General features: G+C 42.4%; 1 protein-coding gene across 5 annotated transcripts in view; it reads right to left on the bottom strand.

Annotated features, from left to right (window-relative positions):
• Positions 1-5,908: 5,908 nt before the first annotated feature.
• Positions 5,909-22,970, bottom strand: part of SYT1 (synaptotagmin 1) — a 515,905-nt gene continuing 498,843 nt past the window's right edge. For all 5 annotated transcript variants that reach the window (XM_045187319.3, XM_045187317.2, XM_024579712.3 and 2 more), the window contains 2 exons: positions 11,089-11,222; positions 5,909-7,049 (listed from right to left, as the gene is read on the bottom strand). In XM_045187319.3, the coding sequence (XP_045043254.1) occupies positions 6,843-7,049; positions 11,089-11,222 (341 nt within the window). In that variant the 3' untranslated portion in view covers positions 5,909-6,842. The remainder of the gene's footprint in view (positions 7,050-11,088; positions 11,223-22,970) is intronic.

The raw sequence follows: 22,970 nt of genomic DNA, 5'->3' as shown, positions 1-22,970 counted from the left end.
GAACATTGCGTCATCTGGCCATAGTGATTATTTTAAGGAGGCAAATGTATTAGGTCTGGGAGTTTTGGTGACATAATTGTGAAAGTTGTGCGCTCTGCAAGCATCTAAGCTGGAACAATGTAAGTTTGGAGGTGCTAGGGCCCATCTGTGCTGCCACATGGAGACACTGGAGGGAAGGGGGAGAGAGAGAGAAAGAGTGAATGGGAACAGTGCCTTGTTTGAGGTCCTTGGCCCAGCTGTTTGTGAATGTAATCACACCTGGACCTTCCCGCTAAGAGGAGCCAATAGTTTGTTCCTCTGTCTCTCTTTCTTCCTTGCCCACACTTCCTTTTCCCTCCTCTCTCTCTTTTCCTAATTCAGCTTGAACTGGTTTCCTTTCACAGGTAACTCAAACAATCCCTCCTAGAAAGGACAATACTGTGCGGCACTGCGGGTCCAGAGGAGGCAGGGAAGTGACAGAGGAAAGTGGAGAGTGGAGAAGGAAGCGAGTCCCAACTCCTGCAGTACAAGATCCTGTGGCAACTTGTCTGCACCCTGGCAGGGGCAAGAACATTTTGCACAGGCGAAACTTTTGTTGGCAGCAGGGTTACTGTCAGAGAAGAAGGATGAGTGTGGGAACATCGGGCATGTGTACTGGCGGGGGAGGGTGGAGTCATCGGTATTGCTGAAATGCAGCTTTTCAAAGGCAGGTAACTTTCAGCCAGCCCGGGGAGTTGGATCACACAAATCAGCAGCAAGCTTGCGTGGTATTTTTATGATTGTTCCTTCTTGATGGCTTCTCCTGAATAATTATTGCTCTGCAGGCTTTGGAAAATTGCTTTTTACATTTAATATTAGGCTATTTCTCATTTTTATTTTCCCCATTCTTTAGTTTTTTATTCCAAAGTTGCCTTCTGACTGTTTAACGGTAAAGATTTGTGAGCAGCTGAAATCAGTTGCTAAACATCAAAGAGCCTGGCGCCTACGAAATAAAGATGTGTTGCGGTGAGGGGGGGACCACAGTCATGGTTGGAATTTCCAAATCTGTAATAGCAAACCCTCTGCATAAAAGGAATGAGAATGTGGTTTCTGCGCATCTGTTCCCTCAGGTGCGTGATGTCTAGCGTGGCCCAGATACACCCGACCCCTCCGAGGAAGAGACAAGAGTATTCAGAAAGTCAGTGCAGCTGCTGAAAGTTCATGACGTCCACATTTTTAAGTAAGAGTGTTGTAATCCTAACACTCTCATGAAAAGGTGGGGCCTTTGAGAGGTGATTAGGTAATGAGGATGAAGCCCTCATGAATGGGATTAGCGCCCTGATTAAAGGCACCCCAGGGAGCTCTCTTGCCCCTTTCACCTTGTGAGGACACAGCAAGAAGTGGATCCCCCCACCCCCGACCAGAGAAGGAATCTGCTGGTGCCTTGATCTTGGACTTCCCAGCTCCCAGAACTGTGAGGAATAAGTACATACATGTGCTGAAACCATCCTGTCTGCCGTGTTTTTGTTAGAGCAGCCTGCAAGGACTAAGACACCTAGTGCATTGGTCATTGCCTGCTTGTCTGCTGCCCTCGTTCCCGCCAGTCTGTGTTCCGCTGTGTGCCTGGGGTGGGCTCTAGGACCCAGCAGGCTGTTTCCCAGACTTAATACCAGCTGACTCTGATTAGGTTCTGCCAAATCGAGGCACTGGCTGAATCGGGTTAGGAGGAGAAGGGACCTTCATCCTGTTTCCAGCTTCTGCCAGCTTTTCTCTAGCTGTGGTGGGCGGCTGCTGGCTCAGGGCCTTCTGGCAGTTCCCAAACCTTTAAGGTGGAGCCTGTCTATTGGTCCCCCCACTAGCACTGGAGACTCTGAGTGGTCCCAGAAAAATGGAGCTCCCACGGGTGCCAGCTCCTCCTCTAAAGTTCTGGGCCACATTAATGCTGCTGCATTTTGTTTTCCCAGGCTTAGCAGTGGGGTTACGGGCTGACCTGTGCTCCTCACCCACTCACCCTTTCATATGTTGAAGCCCTAACCCCCAAAACCTCAGAATGTGACTGTATTTAGAGATAGAGTCCTTAAGAGGTAATTAAGTTAAAATGGGGTCTGTAGGGTGGACCCTAATCCAATGTGACCCATGTCCTTAATATGAAGAGGGGGCCAAGGCGCAGGCATGGAAGGAGCTCCGTCTACCAACCAGGAGAGGCCGCAGCAGAAACCAGCCCTGCCAACACCTTGATCTCGGACTCTGACCTCCAGAACGGTGAGAAAGTCAGTTTTTGTTGTTTAAGCCACCTGGTCCATGGTATTTCGTTCAGGTAGCCCCAGCCTCAATTTCAGGTGGTATCTATTGGTCTCTGGGTTAACCCTCTGTCTCTACCGTGCTTCCTCGGCCCTCTCTTTGCGGCCAATTTCCTGTAAAATTCCCTCTTTGAAATACCTGGAGTGGTTTTGTTTTCCTAACTAACCTCATAAATATCCTAAGTATCTTAGACCTCAACACCTTTTGGGAAAACACACATTGACAAAAGGATGGGATGATATTTATATTTATATTTGTGTTTATATTTACATTTATATTTATATTTATATTATTTGATGATTCATTAAGAAATATTCTAGCTTTGTACATAATGCCCAAGAGCTATTTAAGAAAAATAAAATGCTCACTCTTAAAAACCAAACACATGTATTTATAATGTGAATTTCTGTTTTTGTTTTTGGCAACTAACCCTACTCTCCCTTTCTCAGCGTAGGTTGAGAGCTCTGCTGGTTGTTGCCTCAGCGTGCACAGTAATGAGGTGGTCCTTCCCCTGGCTGTCTATGCAGCTTTAGCGTAGTCCCTGTCTTTATTTGGTGGTGCCTTCCAAGGGCTGGCTGAAGGGAGGATGATGTAGCCAGCTGTCACAGACCTTAACCTGGGTAAACTTGAAGCCTTGTTAAATGAGGACGATTTTGTCACAGTCTTGCCTACTTGCTGGGATAACTCCCACCAGTCCCTTCAGGGCATCCGTTTGGTGTTCTCTAGAAAACTTCTTGATACCTCTACCTTGCCCCAAAGAATGTTTCATAGGCTGGGTCCCCCAGGATGCAGATCCTAAGGTAAGGGGGTTTTGCTGGGACTGCACTTGGGAATAATGCCGGAGAAGGAGCAAGGAAAACTGTTAGGGCAGAGGAAGAATTGGAGCTGCACAAGCATTCTCAGCTAACCCTGGGGCTGCGAAACTGACGCACTGTAGGGAGAGCCAGCGAGGGACCTGGGATGAGGGCTGCGGGGAGCGTGCGTGATCTCCCATGTGAGGCAGCTTCCTAAGGAAAGGCCAGAAGGACAGGGCTGTGGGCTGTCAGCAGGCAAGGCTTCTGCAGCTGCAGGGGGGTGCCTCAGTGCGAAAGTGGGGTGGGGGCGGCACACCATGATGTCCACTATGGTCGGTCTAGGGAAAGTTCTCAGGGGTCCAGGGTGTGCATGGTAGTGGCTTGTGATAGTGCACTTGCACGTCTGTCTGAGCCCGTGGGCTCCGGCGTCCAGTAAAAGCATGGTTCACGGTAGGCAACCATAAATGTTGAACTTAGTGGAGCAAAGGTGTGTACTTGTTTCTCTAGTAATTGCAGGAGGTAGGAAATTTAATGTCATGCTGCCCTCCAAAAGTGGCGTTTAACATCTTATTTTAAGCCCCATCGTGGAGAGGCGGTGTGACTGTGGCTGTAGAGTGAAAACCCCAGAGGACGTATTTTGGGCAAAGCAGAAGGCCTGAAACTGTGCCGATGAATTGGCCGTAAACAGGAACTGAGAAACACGTTGAGACGGACTTTGCCCAGGACCACTGTGTGGTGATGGCCACACGGCCTCGGCTTTGTCCTTGCGTCAGCCACTGCGTAGGCATGGACCGGAATCGGAGGCCGGCATTCGTTCCCGCTCCTGCCTGCAGCCTCTGCCACCAGCAGGCCCCCAGCGTCCGCAGGCCGCTGGCTTACCACCAGAGTCAGGTGAGAGAAAGAGTTGAAAGGTGGCAACATCAACAGGAAATAAAACATTTTTATTGAATATCCGTGTAATATGTTAAGTTATTTTAACAACAATCAAAACTACTGTGGAATTCACTACACGAAGTGAAACAAAATTTAAACCACCTCATCAAAAACGAAGGTAAAATACAGCTAAAGTAGTTGGCTCGCGGGTCACGAGTCGTATGGCAGAAGGAAACACCCCAACATTTCTACAAGATACAGAGGAAACCCACACATAGAAACACTCAAGCAGGCAGTAAATATACACAAAGGCAACTAGGATCTTTCTAGAGCATCAGATGCTAATACTTTACACAGCTTTGTCAGAAAGGTACAAGTGGCTTATCTGAGGATGAGACTTGGTCTTAAAGCAGGTTCAGTCACTGACTGGTGAGAGATGGTGTAGTACCAACTAATTCTATGGTGACGGTATCCCATGTCTGGCAGTGTTGCAAGAGAATGCATTAGGAGGACTCCAATGCAAGAAATAACGTGTCTTCCACAGCTCCAACCTGCTTGTTTGAAGTGTTGTTTCGGTGTAAACTTAAAGCTGACTACAGAAAAATTAAAGGTCAGTTTCTGGTATTTCAGGAATTTTTACCAGTCAGTCAACTCCCTCTCTGTGATATGGCTTGGTTCTTTTCAACGGAAAGGTTCCCATTTGACTCTTCTGTTCCAACTGATACCTAATCGTATGTCATGACTTGTGCATTTTCTAGTGTTTTTGTTTTTTAAGTATGGACCATCCGCAGAAGAGGGAGACGTTATTCTTTTGTCCTTTTTGTCAGTCCCAGTTCTAGAGTTTGCTATCACTGGGCTGAAAGGTCAGAGGGCATGCTTCTTGTCTGATGAGGAAGGAATAATGACAGGAATTCTAGTTTTATCGGGAGATAGCTAACCCCATGTTCAAAGCCTCCCACCAGCCCTTTTTGAATTCTCTTTGAGTTGTTAAAAAAAAATGTGGCATGATACACTCAAGTCTGAACACGAGGCTAGTGCTAAGTTTTCCCTCCATTTGGTTTCGGTATTTGTGAAGATCAACTTCCACTCAGAGCTTCACGACTCCCTGTGGCCTGGGAGTGGAAACGGGCCGCAGACGGGACGGGGAGAAAAGACTCGGTGCAGTGTGATAACAGGCCGCCCTCCCACAGAGCGGTGGTCTGGCCCAGTGGGGAAAAGTATGGAAGAGTGCACAGTGCTCGACAAAATGCTGTGTGTTCCACCCCGTCCTGCGTGTCTTCCTTGCCTGTGCATAGCTTTCCAGTTCGGAATTGGTCCTTGGTAATGAGAACTGTTTGTGCTACACACACCTTGGGCAGTGCGTTAGAGGGGATGGCAGTATTGTTTACAGTATCACTACGGAATAAACTGAGTGCTACCCACTGAGGAAACTACGTGTCTAAGCGCACACGGCAGTCACAGTGTTACACAGAGCAGTCCTTGAAGACTTATGGAATGACTAGTAGCTTCATAATAGTGCCATTTACTACATAATAACATTGAAAACATTAAAAACTCCTCCTAAATCAAGCATCTAGAATACGTAAGAGGTTGCTTCAGTTTTCTAGAACTTGTTCTTGGTTTTGTTTCACCTCTTTTTAAAGGACAAATTAAAACTTATTGAAGTAAAAACAGCATATAAAAAGATCACTAGCTGTCTGTTTTGGCTTAATTGAAGTGCATTCAGAACTATGGCTAATTGTTTGCTTTTCATCTTTTGATGGGATTACAATACTGTCTGTTGACCACAAAGTAATTCTGTGCGAGAAGCACAGGTTACCGTGTTAAAAATATTCTTCTGCATTCCTTCTAATCTGGTGTTGTATAATAAAATATTTTGTTACAAAGTCTAGTGTGCAAGTGTTCTGGAATTGTTAGAGGTGTGAAATCTGGAACCGGATGCACACTGTGTATAAAGGTGATCGTGGAGAGCTACTTTTTTCTTTTTAAATGGTCAGGCAATATTTCAGAAATGCTGACTTCTCCCCTCAGCTTCTTCCCACCCACCCCGTCCCTAAACAAATGCACACACAGAGGTACGCACACGAGCGTACACACGTGCACACAGACGCACAGGGAACACCACCGAGTTGTTACTCTGGATGCTGTCAGCCGTATGAGGTCATAGACTCCTGTTCAGTTGCTCCTTCAAACGCTAGAGCGAAGCCCTGATCTGAGCTCTGTCGGTATGCGCAGACAGATGCTACTCTGTGCTGTGGCTGTGCTTCCCGGAGGGCAGCCTGCATGCCGCTCAGATCGTGCTAATTTGCCTGGGAAGAAATTCTACAAAATTGGATCCACCCACCAAATATCCGGTGTAAGTGTATCTTGGTACTCAAGTGATTCAATAGAAAGCTCAGGTTTAAGTTGTCCTTTAAGATGTCAGTTTCACTGTACTAGTGCCTTACAAGTTGATATTTTTGCTGGAATGCAGACGATACTATATTTACCATATAATATATTATCAGCTCTCCTATATCTCAGTCAATTTACATAGTTTAAAATAGAACATCTTATTAAAAACATCTAGATATACACAGATTAGGAAATGCTTACAACATACAAATACACAAACTAGAAATAAATCTTCAGCATACTGGTATATACAACTGTGTGATACAATAAATAATTTCAGTCATGCTCTATCTACACATCATATTGCTTAAAAGAAGAGTAGATTTGGAGGGCAGTGGCATGATGAAGGACTCAGGGGCTCTCTACGTTTAAATTTGTGTGCAAATTAAAACAGGATTTGAAGTACCACTGAATTCTTTAGGAACGCATGGCTGGAAAAATGAAAGGACCCATATTACTGAGGTATTTACAGATACTGGCTAAAGAGCACTATGTGGGCAAATGCAGAAAGGCTTCTTTCCTTTACTTCTTGACCGCCAGCATGGCATCAACTTCCTCCTCTACCTGTAGGGTGTGCCACTGGGCGATGGGTCGCCTGGGGTTGGCCAGCATGTCTGACCAATGTCGCAGCTCCGCCCCGGTGCTGTTGTAGCCCACAAAGACTTTGCCGATGGCATCGTTCTTGCCGATCTTGTCATAGTCCAAAACAGTTACCACCACTTGCACTTTCTGAAAAAGGACACAAAATAAACATTCATCATCCCGGTCTAGAGACACCTCCCTATTACAAAGCTTCCTTGAGATCTAAACTAGGAATCAATTTCCAAACACCAGGGCAAGGGTGAAAATGACCTGAATATGAAAACGTGTCATCCTTATTTTGCCATTATTACATCATCATTACCACCGTTATCATTCTTGTCATCGTCTTCAAAATACTCAGTAAATGTTAATTTGTTATTATGAATTTGTCACTGTTCTGTCTTTTATGTAAACTACTCAGTTACTTCTCACAATAGATACTGTTAATATTGACATCATTCAGATAAGATGATGAAGCTCAGAGAAGTTAAAACACCTGCCGGAGGTCGTGTAAGCAGTGAATCTTTCGGTTTCCAGAGTCCATTCTGTAAACTCCATGCTCTGCTGCCTGTGCTATACTCCTCTCTGAGTGCGTTTGTTCCCATTGCCTCCCGGGGGAATGTCTGACATTGGCACTCAGACCCCTCTTTCTTCGGTTACAGTTCCCAAAGCACCCAGGACCACAGTCCCATTTGGGGGGACGGAGAAGAGCCAACATTTTACAGAAAACTAATATAACATTTCCTGGTGAATATCAAATGTGACAGTAGAGTAGAAGTCTTTAAAAAGTAGAAACCAAGTAAAGATAACGTTTCATTCATCCATGCTCTTGGCAAACATTGGTTGAGTAACTGCTTCTATGCATCTGGCACTGATATGAAACGGAAATAACCTTCTTAGGCCACATATGATTTGTTTTGGTGATTCCATTAGGTTTCATTAATAACTTACTTTTTGAACTGACCAAACTGATGAAAGCAAATGTGTACCATGTGATAATGAAATGTGATTTCATTATCACATGAAAGAACTACTTTTTAAAAGCACATTTGAGTTCTGTTTCCTAAGGAATGAATTTGCTTAATCAAAATATGCAGTAGCTCCAATCTAGAAACTGAGTACAAAGATAAAGGAAGACTTTGGAGTAAAGTAGAAAGCATAACATTTGGTGGCCAGAGTTACAAAGAGCAGAAAATGTAGTGATAGAAGCCAGAGGCAGACAGAGCTCCAGTGGATTTCTGGCCCTTTTACAGACTTTGTCCCCTGAGGACTGTGTTCTTGCACCACTGTGTGGGAGGAGGTGCCCAGGTAGAGCTTCAGATCAGAGAAAATGATGGCTTCCAAAAGTGAAATTTAGAATGTGAAATGGAACACATTGGCAATAAAGGGAACGAACTGCTGTCTTCCCCTCTGCAGCCTTGGATTGTTTCCATCAGCAAGGGAATTACCTACCCACTGGATGGTGTTTGGAACTGAGCTTGGTTCTGAGGACTTTGCCCATCCAAATTCAGCAGGATGCAGTCATACTGCAGGGAAGGGGGTGGGCACTGGGGGCATGGTGCACAAAGGTAACAAGGGTTTGCAGGTTGGAGTGAGAGGTTGGAATGGGTTTGATTGCTCATCTAGGAAGGTATTAATTAGTAACACTCAAAACAAAAGTATCCTTATGAAGGCCTTAGGTTACATATCTTTTTCAGGAGGTAAGAGGAGGAATGCAACATTTTCATGTACATTTGGAAATCACCATATTTTCTTCTCTCATAGTATATTTCATAGAAATAAAGATAGAAAGATAATGTTATAACCTCAGGATAAAAGAAATCTAAAGTCCTGTTATAGCAGGTGAAATGCTCAGTTAACTTTCTCTGGGGAAATGCAAAGACTGGGAAAGCAGCCTCCTAGGAGGCAAAAAGACAAGAAAAGAATACATTGATTTAAGGAGCAGAGGAGAAAGGAGACAGTCGAAGGAGAGCTCATTGTTTCCATGCCTGATGTACTCTCTGTGGGGCTCAGGCTCTCTCTGTCCTGACAAAACATTATTTCCTCCAAAATGCTGCCCCAGAAACCCAGCATATGTTTTTTCATGCACTTTGTTTTCAATATATCTGCATTTGCTACAATTTATAGTTGAAAAGGGACATTTATTTATTTTTAAACAGGTATAGGATTGTATCTCAAAGGGGAAGGTTTACAATAGGATATTCATCTCAATGCTCTGCCTTATGTTGTTTTGTGGAATTAAAAAGCAAACTGTCAGGAGGTGTGAATCCCCATAGGAAAAAGGTCTTAGAACTCAGAAGAGTTCACTGAACAAATATTGCAAAATACATTGTTGGAGAAAATTGGATGTCTTGGGAGTTTGCCAGGGGGTCCAAAGTGGAGCGCTCACTGGTTCGGACTGGTGAACAAGGAACTGGGGCAGGGAATCAGAGTCCTCTGCAGTGTCGTTTACTTATATAACAGCTGTTGAAATTAAATTACATGTACAGTTTGCTGCCATGTGAAAATGTATATGAGAAAGTTATAAAAAACACAAACCCACGTGAGGATGGTGGGATTATTGATTTTTAAAACTGCCCCATATAATATATCAGTTACTAGCTACGTGTAGCTGTTTAAACTTAAATAAATTAAAGTTAAGTAAAGTTCCTGGATCACACTCATGGCAAAGGTGCTCACTGACCGCCCGTGGCTGGTGGCTGCCATACGGAACAGCACAAGCGATAAAACATTCCCATCCTTGCTGAGTTCTGTCGGGAGAGCGCTGATTCACAATTGCCTTAATCTCATTGTTAGATCCATTCTCATAAAATGTTAATTCAAAAAAGAGACAACACTAACATTGTGAATAACAACAATGATAGGGACCATTTACTGAGCCTGCTTATCTACTTGGCACTGATCCAAGTGCTTTTATAGGCATAATCTTACTTAGATGTGGATTCCGGTTTTACTCCTATTCTACATATGAGGACACTCTAAGCCTCAGTTTCCTTACATATACAATTGGGATGATACTGGAATCTCTCTTAGAAGGTTATTGTAAGGATGAAATGAGATTATACATATAAAGTGCTTAATTTGGGCCTAGGCACTAAATAAATGTACAATAAGTGCAGCTATTTTCTTAGTTTTCTTCATAGCATAGAATTGTGATGCATTCATAAGATTCTGCTTTCTAAGAATAGATTAAAAGTAAAAATATGCATCGGAAGAATATTTGCTGACTTGTTATTCTGGACTTGTAGAGGGTTCCAAGTTGTTTTGATGCCCACCCTTCATTTCTCCTTCAAATTATGGGCAAACTTTCATATTGTGAACAGATGGGCCCATATCAACTATTTAATAAAAAGTAGTATTGCTTTAAGCATTTCGACTCTCTGATATCCCTTAAAAATTAGCAAGAAATAACCCATAATTATTGAATGTGAACTTTGGCTTATAAAAGTCTAACTATGGATATGAAGTCAGAAAACCTAAAATGAAAATTAAGGTTAAATCTTGTTTAAAAATTGCTAAATAATAAGATCATGTACTATCATTTGGGCTAACATGTAGCATCCTATTTTGACTATGTTAACCACAAAGTTTTCTACTATAGTACTTCCTGTGATAATAATTATTATCTAGCAAATTAAGGTTCCATTTTTTACAAAAATACCCATCCATTCCAACTCAGAAACAAGAAGCTAAATTTAAACAATTAAAAATACAACTTAGCCTAATTTTTCTATTGTTCATTGCCTTTGAATAATAAAGCTTAAGATGCTACATAGTTAGCATCACCAATATACTTCTCTTAACTCTATTTTTATGCTGCAAAGATGTGATGAGAAGAATTACGTATTATGGCCTGAGGGTAAATAGTGAAAGCTCATTTGTTCTCGGTCTTTTAATCTTTCCAGATGTACTTTATGGGTTAGTAGAGTTGTTCTGTTGGTGTTCTTGTTCCTACTTTATTGCTGCTTAGCAGAATGCGAGCTGGTTTTGGCTCAGTCGACACATCCTGTGCTGTGTATTTTACCCTTCCCCTCTTGATGTAGCTTGAGTATCAGCGTGCATGGGAGTGAGAACAGCAGTTCTGATGACGGCATGTGCACCAATAATTTACAACGTCTGTGCGTTCAACTGGTGTGGTCTGAAGCAATGAAAATTGAGTGGGAAACAAAATTATGTTTGACATCACCTGGATTTGCTCAAAGGGTACTTCAAAGCTGAATGACTCGTTGTAGTAGGGGTTGAGTGTATTCTTTTTAATTGTTGTCTTTTTCTTCTTCAGCCTCTTTCCATTTTGCATCAGATGAATCTTCACATAAGGATCTGAAAAACAGAAACAAAGAGTTTAGGAGATCAGAGACACATATTTTAGATCACGATTTAGCTAATAAAATGCCAAGTATTCCCAACAGGAAGATAATTGCATTGTATATGTTTAGTATTTTTAAAAATTTCATTTTTATTGAAAGATTTTAAGTAATTCATGGGCCATATTTTTTTTTTGCCATGGTGTCACCAATATTTCTAGTTAGACTTAGGAGATGAGGGCAGTGGTATAAACCAGCAATTCAGAAAAAAAAAAGACACATAGCATTTGCAGATATCCATGGCATAAATACTCTCAGCATAGCTGATTTCAAGGTATGAACAGTTTAACAATGAAATTTCTGAATATTTAACAATTGGCTCTTGTGAGCTGGCACAGAACTCGTTGCGGTATTCCACTCAATGGGACTAACTGTTGATAGAGGACAAAGGAGCCGTTTCATTTATTCAATTATTTATTTATTTATTTATTTTTTTATTGTTATTCAATTACAGTTGTATGCCTTTTCTCCCCATCCCTCCACCCCACCCCAGCTGAACCCACCTCCCTCCCCCCTCTCCACCCTCCCCCTTGGTTTTGTCCATGTGTCCTTTATAGTAGTTCCTTATTCAATTATTTATTTACTCAGCCAGTGTGGGTGAGGCCTTAGGGATATAGTGAACAAAACAGACCATCCCTGTTCTCATGGAACTTCAGACTTGCGGGGGAAATGGACAGTAGGCTTGTAAGGAAAAGAAATGCCTGTTCATGTATCATGTCTCGTGCAGAATTTTTTTGTGAATCACCAAAAAACACCCAGGTGACTCAACCCCCCCCCATATTTGACGTCCTGTGACTTCTGGATTTTCCCCAAACTAAAATCACATCTGAAAGGGAAGAGATTTCAGACCATCAATGAGATTCAGGAAAATACGATGGGGAAGCTGATGGCAATTGGGAGAAATGTGTGAGGTTCCAAGGTGCCTACTTTGAAGGGGACCGAGTGTCATTGTCCTACGTACAATGTTTCTTGTATCTTGAGTCTTCTTCAGTGTCTCTATTTTTCATATTAGATGCCTGGATACCTTCTGGACAGATCTCGTGTACCCAGAAGTGGAATTGCTGGGTCACAGAGTAGTTCTTTTTTTAATTTTTAAGGAACCTCTGTATTGTTTTCCGTAATGGCTGCACTAGTTTACGTCCCTACCAATAGTGCACAAGGGTTCCCTTTTCTCCACCCCCTTGCAAGTACTCATCATCTCTTATCTTTTTGATGACAGACATTCTGATAGGTGTGAGGTGATATCTCATGTGGCTTTGATTTGCATTTCCCTGATGATTAGTGCTTTTGAGCATCTTTTCATGTGTTTGTTGGCCATTTGTATGTCTTCTCAGGAAAAATATCTATTCAGATCCTCTGCCTATTTTTTAAAATTGGATTATTTAGTCTTGTTTTTTTTCCCCCATTCTTTTCTTTTTTTGTGTGCTCTGGAGATGTATATTTATATACTTTGGATATTAACTTCTTATCTGATATATTCTTTACAAATATTTTCTCCCATTCCAAGTTTGTTAGAGATCTTATTCTTTATCAACTTTTGTGCCTGGGTAAATCTTGACTAAGTCTGATATGTTATGTATCCGAGGTGGGTGTGTTTACGTATTCTCTTTGTCTAGGTGTCTGAGGTATTTGATTACTTCTCACCTTCTCCAGTCTTATATTTTGATCCACTCCTTGATTGCCTTGATTTCCTAAGTGTCCTCTGGTTCCTTCATTGCACTGATGTCTTGTCCTGGATTCTTGTCCCTTTGGAGATGGCCCTAATCTTTTGGTTAGTTCATTGGTAACTTCTTCTGGGGTCTGGACCTGGCTCCTGTCTCCCTAACTATGGCAGAGCCTTCCAAGTGGAAACATACCCACTGCCTGTGCATCATGCCCTTGATTGAACGACACACATTTCACACTGAGGACCATCTCTTCTGCAAAGCAGGAGTCTGTACAATCAAATTTGTTCGGCTTTAGGGGCTATGCCACAAACCAAATCTTTGTCACTTCAAAGCTTCTTGGTGGCATAGAAGTCCTGGTCATTGCATAACTGGACGTAATTTCGTGGAAATACTAGAACAGGCTGTAATGAGACTCATTAACGTGCTTTTGCTCTTCCTGAGCGCAGTGGCTGCACATAATGTGTGGCATCTAAACATTCTTTAGGTTTTGTAAACATGTAAATAGCACGAGGAAAGATGCAACTACCAAACTGGGCTACCGTCCTCAGGGATTTTATCTCTATGGCTGAATCGCTCTTCATCATCGAGGCACCGGCAACTTTGTTCACACCACAGGTGATTTCTGTTGCCCCTGAAACAAGGGCAAGACTTGGGACACTCTGCTTCTTTTATGTGCTTAATTTGTCTTTAAAAAGGGTAGGACCTTTTTCATTTTTCTAACTTCATAAGCAGGAAGGTCTCTTTTCTGATGCTCATGCAGTCTCTAATAGAGTGTGACTAATGATGGAAAACGATGGACCGAATTCAGACAGAAGGTTCTTCATCCCCAATAATACACTGCAGGTACAATAAGGACATATTCCTTGCCTCATTTTCAATGATTTTCAGGTCTGACATTTGGTTTCGTTATCAAGGTGGCTGTGCTACCCTCCACTCACCGCTGGTCAGGCTTTCTTTGTATCTGAAACCAGCTCAACTGGCCAGCTCCCCTTCCTGTCATAATAGCTGTTGTGACTTGGAGGTTTTTATGGACATTGTAATAAAATCCCCCTTAAGCCTTTACATATTGACAAGCCTTTTTAATATACAAAATTGGGGGTTTTATTTCTAATGTTTACAATTATGGCAGGGAGAATAATAGTTCTCCTAAAAGATACCCACTTTCTAACCCTCAGAACCTGGGAACGTTACCTTATATGGCAAAAACGACTTTACAAATGTGACTAAGGTTAAGGATCTCGAGATGAGAATTTTATCCTAGATCATCAAAGAGGGACTGATCTAATCACATGAGCCTTAAAAACAGAGAACCGCTCCTGGCTGTGATTAAAAAGAGATGCCACGATAGAAGAAGGGCTGGAGACACGCGGCATCGCTGGCTGTGAGGATGGAGGAGGGCGCCACAGAGTGCGGGAGGCCTCGGAAGTTGGAACAGGCAAGGAAATACATTCTCCCCTGGAGCCTCCAGGAAAATACAACCCTGCTGACACCTCGACGTCAGCCCAGTGAGACCTCGGTCGACGTTCTAAGCTTCAGAACTGTACTTAAGAGGATGAACACGTGCTGTTTTAAAAACGAAGTTCATGGTAGTTTACCATGGCAGCCCCAGAAAACTAATACAACAACGGAAGGTAAAGAGAAGGCTGTCTTATGTAGCAAGGTTTGAGAGTTAAATTGAAATAGGTCTAGACAGTGATTCTGGAAATAATTTATATTCTTTTTAATCTTTTAAAAAAGAGGACTCTATTCTCTAAAATAAAAACCTTCAAAAAGTTTGTCTTTTTTTAAATAAAAAAAGTTAACTGGAGCATACAATCAGAAGATAATAGTTATATACAGATGTTTGAGGATCCATTGTAAAATTAGTGAAACAAGATGAAATGTTAGCTGAGAATAATTTTCAAAGTAAGACACACTACAAGATTTAATGTAATAATGTTCCTTTATATTTGTAGAGTAGTTGAATGTTATATATATATTTTAAAATTATATCATCTCCCTTAATCTTTACAGCAAGCCCAGTGAGGACACAGGCTCGGAAAGGCTGTTCTTCCCTCCAGCGGTCAGATCAAGGACTCCTGACTCTGAATCTGTTGCTCTTTACGATATGTTGGAGGAACGATTTAGTACAGTGTTTACAAGTATAGACTGTGGAGCCAGACTGTTTGAATCTTGGCTCTGCCACTAGCTGTGTGGTCCTGGGCAAGTTATCTAACCTCTTTGTGTCAAAGCTCCAACAGCCTAAAATGGTGAGAATGATTGCTTGGTCAACTCTAGCTTATGAGCAGCTTTGAAGACAGAAGAGCCATTCCATAGCTCTGCCAGCTGGGCAGCCCCTTCTGAATATAATTCATGGAGTGAACAACCTATGATCCGGTGCCAGTATTTTTGTTTATTTTGTCCCTATTCAGGCATTAATTTTAAGTGGAAGGTCTCTCATATAAATCTCCCATTATAATTGGTAAGCGTTTCCTTTCTGAAGGTTTTTTTCCAATGGACAATTCCCAGCATGCTGGCCTGGCCCTGATGCTCCAATATATAGCTCTAGGCAGAGACAGCCATCACCTGTATGTACCCCTTCAGACATTGCGCCCCACCCCACTCAATGGGTCTGATATTCCTTCCATCCACGGACTCTGTCGTCCTCTTTTGGTCAGGGAGTAAGAAGGGTGATGACACATTTATGGCCCTGTTTTTCTGCTGTTTCAGTGAGCATCCTTGTCTGCCGTCTCCCATGCTGTACTGAAGCTTAGTTGATTTGATGACTTGATCTACGGGCAGGTGGGGTATGGCAGACAAAAGAAGCTCCAGAAGTTGTCTCTCTTCTGGACAACTGTTGACACCACCTTAGCTGGCATAGCCCATTTGTCATAGAGTGAACATTGTGTCCTCCCAAACACGTATGTTAAAATCCTAAACCCCAGTGTGATGGCATTGGAAGGTAGGTAGGGTCTTTGGGAAGTAGTTAGGCCACTGTGTAAGGCTGCAATGAGAAGACAGTTGTAAACCAGCAAGAACCCAACCACACTGGCACATTGAGGCTGTGCTTCCAGCCTCCGGAGCTGTGAGAAACAGATGTGTGTGTTTAAGCCACCAGTCCCTGAGAATCTCTTACAGCAGCCTGAGCAGCCCAGGACAGCACTGTCCCTGCTAAACTGTCCCTTGTTTCCTCTTTTTCTCTCTGAGCCTGAGCTGACCTTTTTATTTTCTCCTTTCCCTTTTTTGCCTCAAGACTCCCAAAGACATATTTTATGAGCTTAATCACTATATTATTTAAAAACACATTTAATAGGATTTTTCTCTACACTACTTTTCTCACACATCCTACAATGCAGACTTATGCTTGCTATATCATTGCTGCTTCTGTTCAGCAAAGTCACTGGCCACGGAGTCCGGCCCTGGAAGGCAATGTCTTCGCCAACACCGACATCCCTGGCACGGCTTTCACATGCAGAGACACGTTTTCCCCTTCAAACACAGACAGTAGACTTAGAGGAAGACTTTGGAACTACCTCAGTGAGTGGTTTTCCTTCAATTATAGAAACACAATGGGCAAGCTTTGCAGAAGTGTAAGTACAACCCATATGCTGTACTCTATGGTCATAACCCACCTCAGCTCTTTTCTTCTCCTTCAGACAAGAGTCCTACTGTGCTCATCACCCCCTCCCCTTTTAAGTCTGGTCTTGTGCTATGATTCCAGACTCCTGGACCATAAAGTTAGGAAATCTGGAGCCATCGCTGATTTCTTCTCCTCTACCTCCTGTGAACATATGGCCACCGCATTCTTCCAATTTACCTTCATGGTGTCTTTGGTTGGCTCCCTCTTTCTAAGTTGGTGTCACATCTCGAGATCAGAAATCCAACCTCTCTTGTGACTATGCCTTCAAACTGCTTTTCATATAATTGTTAAAACTATACTGACCACACCAGGCCCCTCATTAAAAGCCTGTACTAGTGTCCAACTAAGCAAGTCCAAACTGTACCGTGGCATTCATAGCCCCACCCTAACTCCCTGCTCTCATTTTCCACAAACCCTATGCTCCAATCGCAGTCAATACTCACTGTTTTTCACAGAGAATTTATTTATTTTTTATTTACTTTTTAAAAAAAGTAACATAACCATTTTATTATCTAGCATCTATACTGATTCATATCTCTCTAAAGGAAACAGGAAGTTTGGAACCTTACTGGCCCTTTTAAAGGAAAAGAGGAGTTGGTAGGCACACCCGGAGGTGGGTGAGTATTTGACCAATGGGAATGTGTCACCAGAACGAGCAGGCCCACACCTGACCTGCTCCTCCCACAGTCTGTTCCCCACAGAGAGCTTAAAATGCCACGTCCTTTAGCTTGAAATGCTATTTCTTTCTTTTCCTATCTTATGTTTGGCTTAAAATTCACTTCTTCCCTAAAGATTTTACTGATGACTTCCTGTCAGAAACTTTCTGTTTTGAGGGGGGGGGGGGGGCAGGAATGGGATGGGGGACCAGCCTTTCTCTGGCCTGCAGCATTTTCTTTTGTACCACTGCAAAGGACATATCTTTATTTTTCAGTATTGGAGAACTTTTGTGGTGATGTAATAACATAAAAACAATATTCCTGTGGGAAAGTGTTTTGAATTCACAACTATTGGCTTCTAAATGAACTTTGGGAAGACTACCCACTGTAACATGGGAGCTCTTCCACTCATATCCCATACTCAATACCCTGGCACACTGTCACCCCCTTCTTCCCGCAGGCCGCTCTAATGTCAAATTATGCTAACTTCATAGAAGTATAATTGCAAAGCAGCTGGCTGTAAGCAATGATCCTTTTGTGTGAGATATAAAGGAGCCACTAAAGACTTTTTGTACTTACAATGAGAACTAGAAAGCAGCAGTTCAAAGCCAGATAATGCAAGATGCCTGCCGTTTTCATTGTGACAATTTTGCATAATTATACTGTCTTCTTCCTTAACTATCATGATGACCGGGGGCCCTTGTAACCATGGCCTTTCCATTTCAACCAAAGACTTCCCTGGATACAAAATAGCCCCATTTCAGCTGTTTTGTTCAGTTCTGCTGAGCCAGTCCCCAGCTTCTGAGTAACTCCAGGTATTATTATTCCTTTCATCCTGTTTTCCTTTGTATATTGTTCACTAAATTCCAGCTTATAGTGTTGGACGAGGAAAGTAATACTTGTATCAATTTGGGTTCTGAATCCCAAGTGGCTGAAAACCTGTTTCAACATGGTGTTAATGTAAAGGTAACTTATTGGCTTATATGACGGAAAAGTCCAGAAGAAGGGCTATGTGGAAAAGGTTATTACTTGTCCTCTAAAATCGATTTTTCCCTTCTTTTTTAGCAATGAAACTGCTGGATTTTCACCCTGGCACCAGCTGGAAGTATTTCTCCTAGACTCTGTTGTGACTCAGCATGGCCAGCTGACTAAGGTCTTCTGGCTACTGGATGTGAATGGAAGTGATGCGTGTAAACTCTGCAGCGTGTCCTTAAGGCAGTGGTTTTCCCAGGGTGCTATTCTGCACGCCGCCCCTCCCCCCAGTTATCTGGCAATGTCTGGAAACATTTTTGATTGGCGTAACTTGGAGGGGAGTGACATGGGCATTCAGGGGGTGACAGCCAGGGATTCTGCTAAACATCCTACAATGTATAGGACAGCCCTCAACAGTGAAGACTTTTCAGGCCCAAAATGTCTGTAGAGCTGAAGTTGATAAACTCTAAACTCTAAAGCCTTAAAATAAGCTTTATGCCCTCCACTCTTCTTCTCTTCTCTCTTGCAGTGGGAACATGGATAACCCAGCCTTTACCTTGCAACACGAAGACAAGACTCTAGGGCAGCGATTCTCAACCTGTGTGCTGTAAGAATTTTTGAAGCATGCAATACCTGACTACATAGTCAGGGGCACTGGCCTCTTTTCCCTTAGGCTGTCAGATAAAAAAATGACAACAGCCAATATGACAGTAGCTGTCCCATGCGAGTGAATCAAAATTATAACTGTTTTTTTTTGTCAGATCTGCAAAAAAATATAGTATATTTTTTGGTGTGCCGCAGAATGTTAGCAATTAGCTTATGTGTGCTATGAGATGGAAGAAAAGGTTGAAAATCACTGCTCTAGGGGACAGAACAATAAGATAGGAAGATCGTGAGCCCCTGATGGCCTCACAGCCCCACTGCCTGCCAGTGTTGCTCACCCATCCACCTCTTACAGACACGAGGGTGATAAGGAGTTCCACACAGACACTCTATCTTTTTGAGCCACTCTGTTTTGGAGTCTGTTTGTTATAGCGGTTCAGTCCGTTCCCTATCTAGTACAGATTCAACAATCGTGGCAAGTTCCCAGGTTTGCCTGTGTCTCTGCTCTGTTTTCTATGGGGTCCTCCTCAAATTCTACATGGTGGCCACCCCAGGACATCCTAAGCTTTCCTCTTAAGGTTGTAAATGACTGTATAGCTGCAAGTCTCTTATCGTCACCCTGTACCATCCAAGGGAAAAGAGAGTCTACATAAGAAATCCCAGGAAAGGCCCATGTTCAGTCTGATTGGACCAACATAGATGAAACATGTACTCTACACTACTCCCTGTGGAGAAGAGAATATGACGAGCTAGCTCAGCTTAGTCCTGGGACACATGTCCATCCCCAAACCAATCAGGGGGGCCAGGGGTCCTACCTTGGAGTTGGGAGTAGGCTCAACTCTATTCAATGCAAAAGCTAAGAATACAATATGGTGGTTCCTTAAACAGGAATTAGAGAATGGGGAACAGAAGTTGGGAGGCAACCAACCAATGTGTATAGAGTTTCTCCACCTAGAGTCTCTAGGACCCCATCTCTGTCTCAACTTGGAAGTGTGCATACACTTACTTGTGGAGAGACATTCCTTCCCACTCGAGATCAAATTTCTTGTAGAGAGCCACCGAACCCTTGTGTAAAGTGGTCCAGCAGTAACAGAGAGCGCAGAATTAAACCACAGCAGGTTTCGGATTACCGAGTTCCTTTGCCCACGGCAGCGTTTCCTTGGGCACTTATTGAGTAAGTCTATTTCATCAGAAAGCCAGTCATTTAACAGTATACAAATAGTTATATAGCAATAGGACTCACAGAGCAAACAATTTCCATTTCCATCATTGCAGTCACAACATATTTACTTGAGGGTTTTTGAAAAAATAAGTAGTAATTTACAAGTGCTTAGAGAAGACTACATAGCAGAGCATATGTGTCCTTATTGTTTAAAATGCTTCCTGTAATGTAATTGGAAGGGTGCAGCATTAAATCTGTATCCTGGGAAAATTTTCTGGGTGAGCACACAATTTAAAAGTGAATTTACGTTAGTTAAGTGCAGTGTTGGCTAAAAGAAAACAGCATTACATAAGTGACTGCCACAGAGAAAATCAACCTCATCTAACGAGACAGATCATAAAATAGCAAAGGCTGAATTAGTTCATTAATGGTGGCAGAGTGCTCGGAGGAGACAAAAACATAAATGTAAAATGCTATTATTATGAATTAAATGGAAAGCATTTTTGGTTGTGGGGAGGAAGCCACTGAATTCCAGTGCTCATTTCTAACGTTGCCAAAGGGGTGGGGCGTGACTGTGGCCTCCTGACTAGGAATGAAAGAATGCACCTAGGAAGCTCGGGAACAGGGAGGCGGCGGAGGAAGGTTTCACCTACGCGGCACATTTCCAGGCAGGTAAAAGAGCAGCGTGAGGGCTGAGCTCCACACTTAGTAGAGGAAGGAGCACTTTATGTTTGCAAAATCCACATTTTTTTCTGTTCAGTTTCCAGGCTGATATTCTTTGTCTACGATTCGGTACAAGTGCAGCCTTGTTTCCTGTGCTTTGGAATATCTTTCAGGAAGGACGAACACGGGAGAGCAAAAGGCGGCAGTTATACTAAGTTTGACTCTTTGTGATGACTATGAAGAGTTCCGTGGAACGACCAAGCGTAAACTGTTTGTATGAGCTGGTTAGCAAAAACAAAAACAGTCCAAGGATTCAGTAAGCAAACAAAATTGCAAATGGCAGGTTTTGACTCTTTTGTTCATGGAGATTTGGCACTAGTCTCTTATTCATGCTACATGAAGGATCACTAGAAAGATATTTTTTCTTTTCTTTCTTTTTTTTTTCTTTTTTTACAGTAACACCAGACGTTTCTAGTAGATGAAGTAACACCGGTACTTGGTAACATTGCTAGGATTTTGAAGCACATGTAATATAACAGAGGGATGCTACTCCTTATCACATATAGATGGTTCCAGGCAATTCAACCTGAGTGCAAAATGAAAACAAGGTGCAAGGGGAGATGCTGTCACACAGAGTAGGGCTGGTTATTTAGTGCTCTGCAGCGGGGTTACCTCCGGCTCACCCAGTTCTCTTGTGGGTTTAGCCAGAATCCCATGAATTTTACTCCCATGAACCCCTATTCCTAGCAGGTAGTTGATTTAAAATGTCTATGTGTCTTGTAAAGAATCTGCCAACTAAGCATTAGAACTTTATGGAATGAAACTGTCTCAAGATAATGAAAGAGATTTGAAATGTTTCCAGACGGACTGGAGGAATCCCTCTCCATGTTCTCATTTTGAATTGTTTCTAGAACTTGTCAAGGGTCTGGGTAGATCTCCTAGTGGGTGAGGGAGTGGCTCCTCAGTTTTCTTAGCTGGAAATGTCTCCATGCTTCCTTTTCTGCTTGAAAAAGAAAATTCTTTAATGTTTTCAGGAAGGTTTCTTTCTCTTTGCTGTCTCTCTTCCTGCCTGCACGTGACATTGGTGAGTCTGAAGACCTAGATGAGGGTGAATATGCAGCTTTCATTTCCCCTTTGGAAAAAGAGATAGTGATATTAAATATAATATTGTGGATAACCCATACTCCCCACCTTTGGCTTGAGATTTTACAGTATGAATAATGTATGTCCTGTTCAAAAGAAAAACTTTGAACACTCTGGGTGGCTTGTTATTAAGTTTCTTTATTTGAATGTTGATTTCCCTTATCCTTCCAGGGAGATAGTTCATTTTAATTCATTGATGGCCAAATATGGTTCTGTTTCATAACCTGTGAAACTCTGTTTGAAATCAGCCACTGCTCTGCATGTCAAGAATATAAGCAGCTTTGGAGGTGAGATCAACATCGAGCTTGGTTTTCTTACAATATTGCAAGGAGAAGATAAAAATAAACAATGGCTTCTTTATTATACTGCACATAGGAAAATGACATGGAATAATACTCTAGCGATTTCATGACTTTTTGTGAAGCAAATGTGTGATTGAAGTCAATCACCGCATATCAGTATTTCAGATCTCGGTAAAAACGCACAGTAGTGTTATTGTATACACCGATTTCTTTGCGATTGACATCGCCCGACATACATCTTCTCTAAATTTGGGAGAAGTGAGAGTTGGGGTGTTAGAGTTAGACAAATTCTTTATATAGGAAATTTAGTTTCTATGAGATGGTTTAACTCTTTGTAAGATTCTATAGCCACACACTAACTGACCCAGAGGTACAGATTAGGGCTGGTCTTATTTTTCTCACATTTTCTGCTTTCTTGAATCACAGACATTCTACAGGCTGACATCTTTTTCGCCTTGATGACTTTTAGTCCAAGATAACTTACATGGTTATTTCATCTTTCTTGATATTAATGCTTAGTTCTGTGGTACAGAATTTATCTGTCCATCCATCCACTACCCACCCACCCATCCACTTAAATCATGCATTTACTGACTGCCTGGTGTTTATCTTTCAGCCAGTGTCCTCTTCAGTCCTGTCTCCCCACGCTTGACACAGAGCCTCACACAGGGTAGGCTTCCAGTAAGTATTTGCTAAATGACTGAATGAATCAGTGATGTATAAATATCTATCGAGCAGCTTTTGGGGAAGAGAGTGAGGAGATACAGAAAACTATAGAAACCAGTTTGTTCTTCAAAGAGCTTACAGTTCAGTTGGGAAGAGAAGACAAATTCTTGAAAAGTGAAGTTTAAGTCAAACCACATATTTTGGTAGTAGGAGAGACAGCACACGGCAGCGTATGTTTCCTTGCTGAATGA

Source organism: Desmodus rotundus, chromosome 3, assembly GCF_022682495.2.
Source record: "Desmodus rotundus isolate HL8 chromosome 3, HLdesRot8A.1, whole genome shotgun sequence".
Lineage (NCBI taxonomy): Eukaryota > Metazoa > Chordata > Mammalia > Chiroptera > Phyllostomidae > Desmodus > Desmodus rotundus.
Note: the sequence above shows the minus strand (reverse complement) of the source record. Positions and strands in the feature narration are given on the sequence as shown.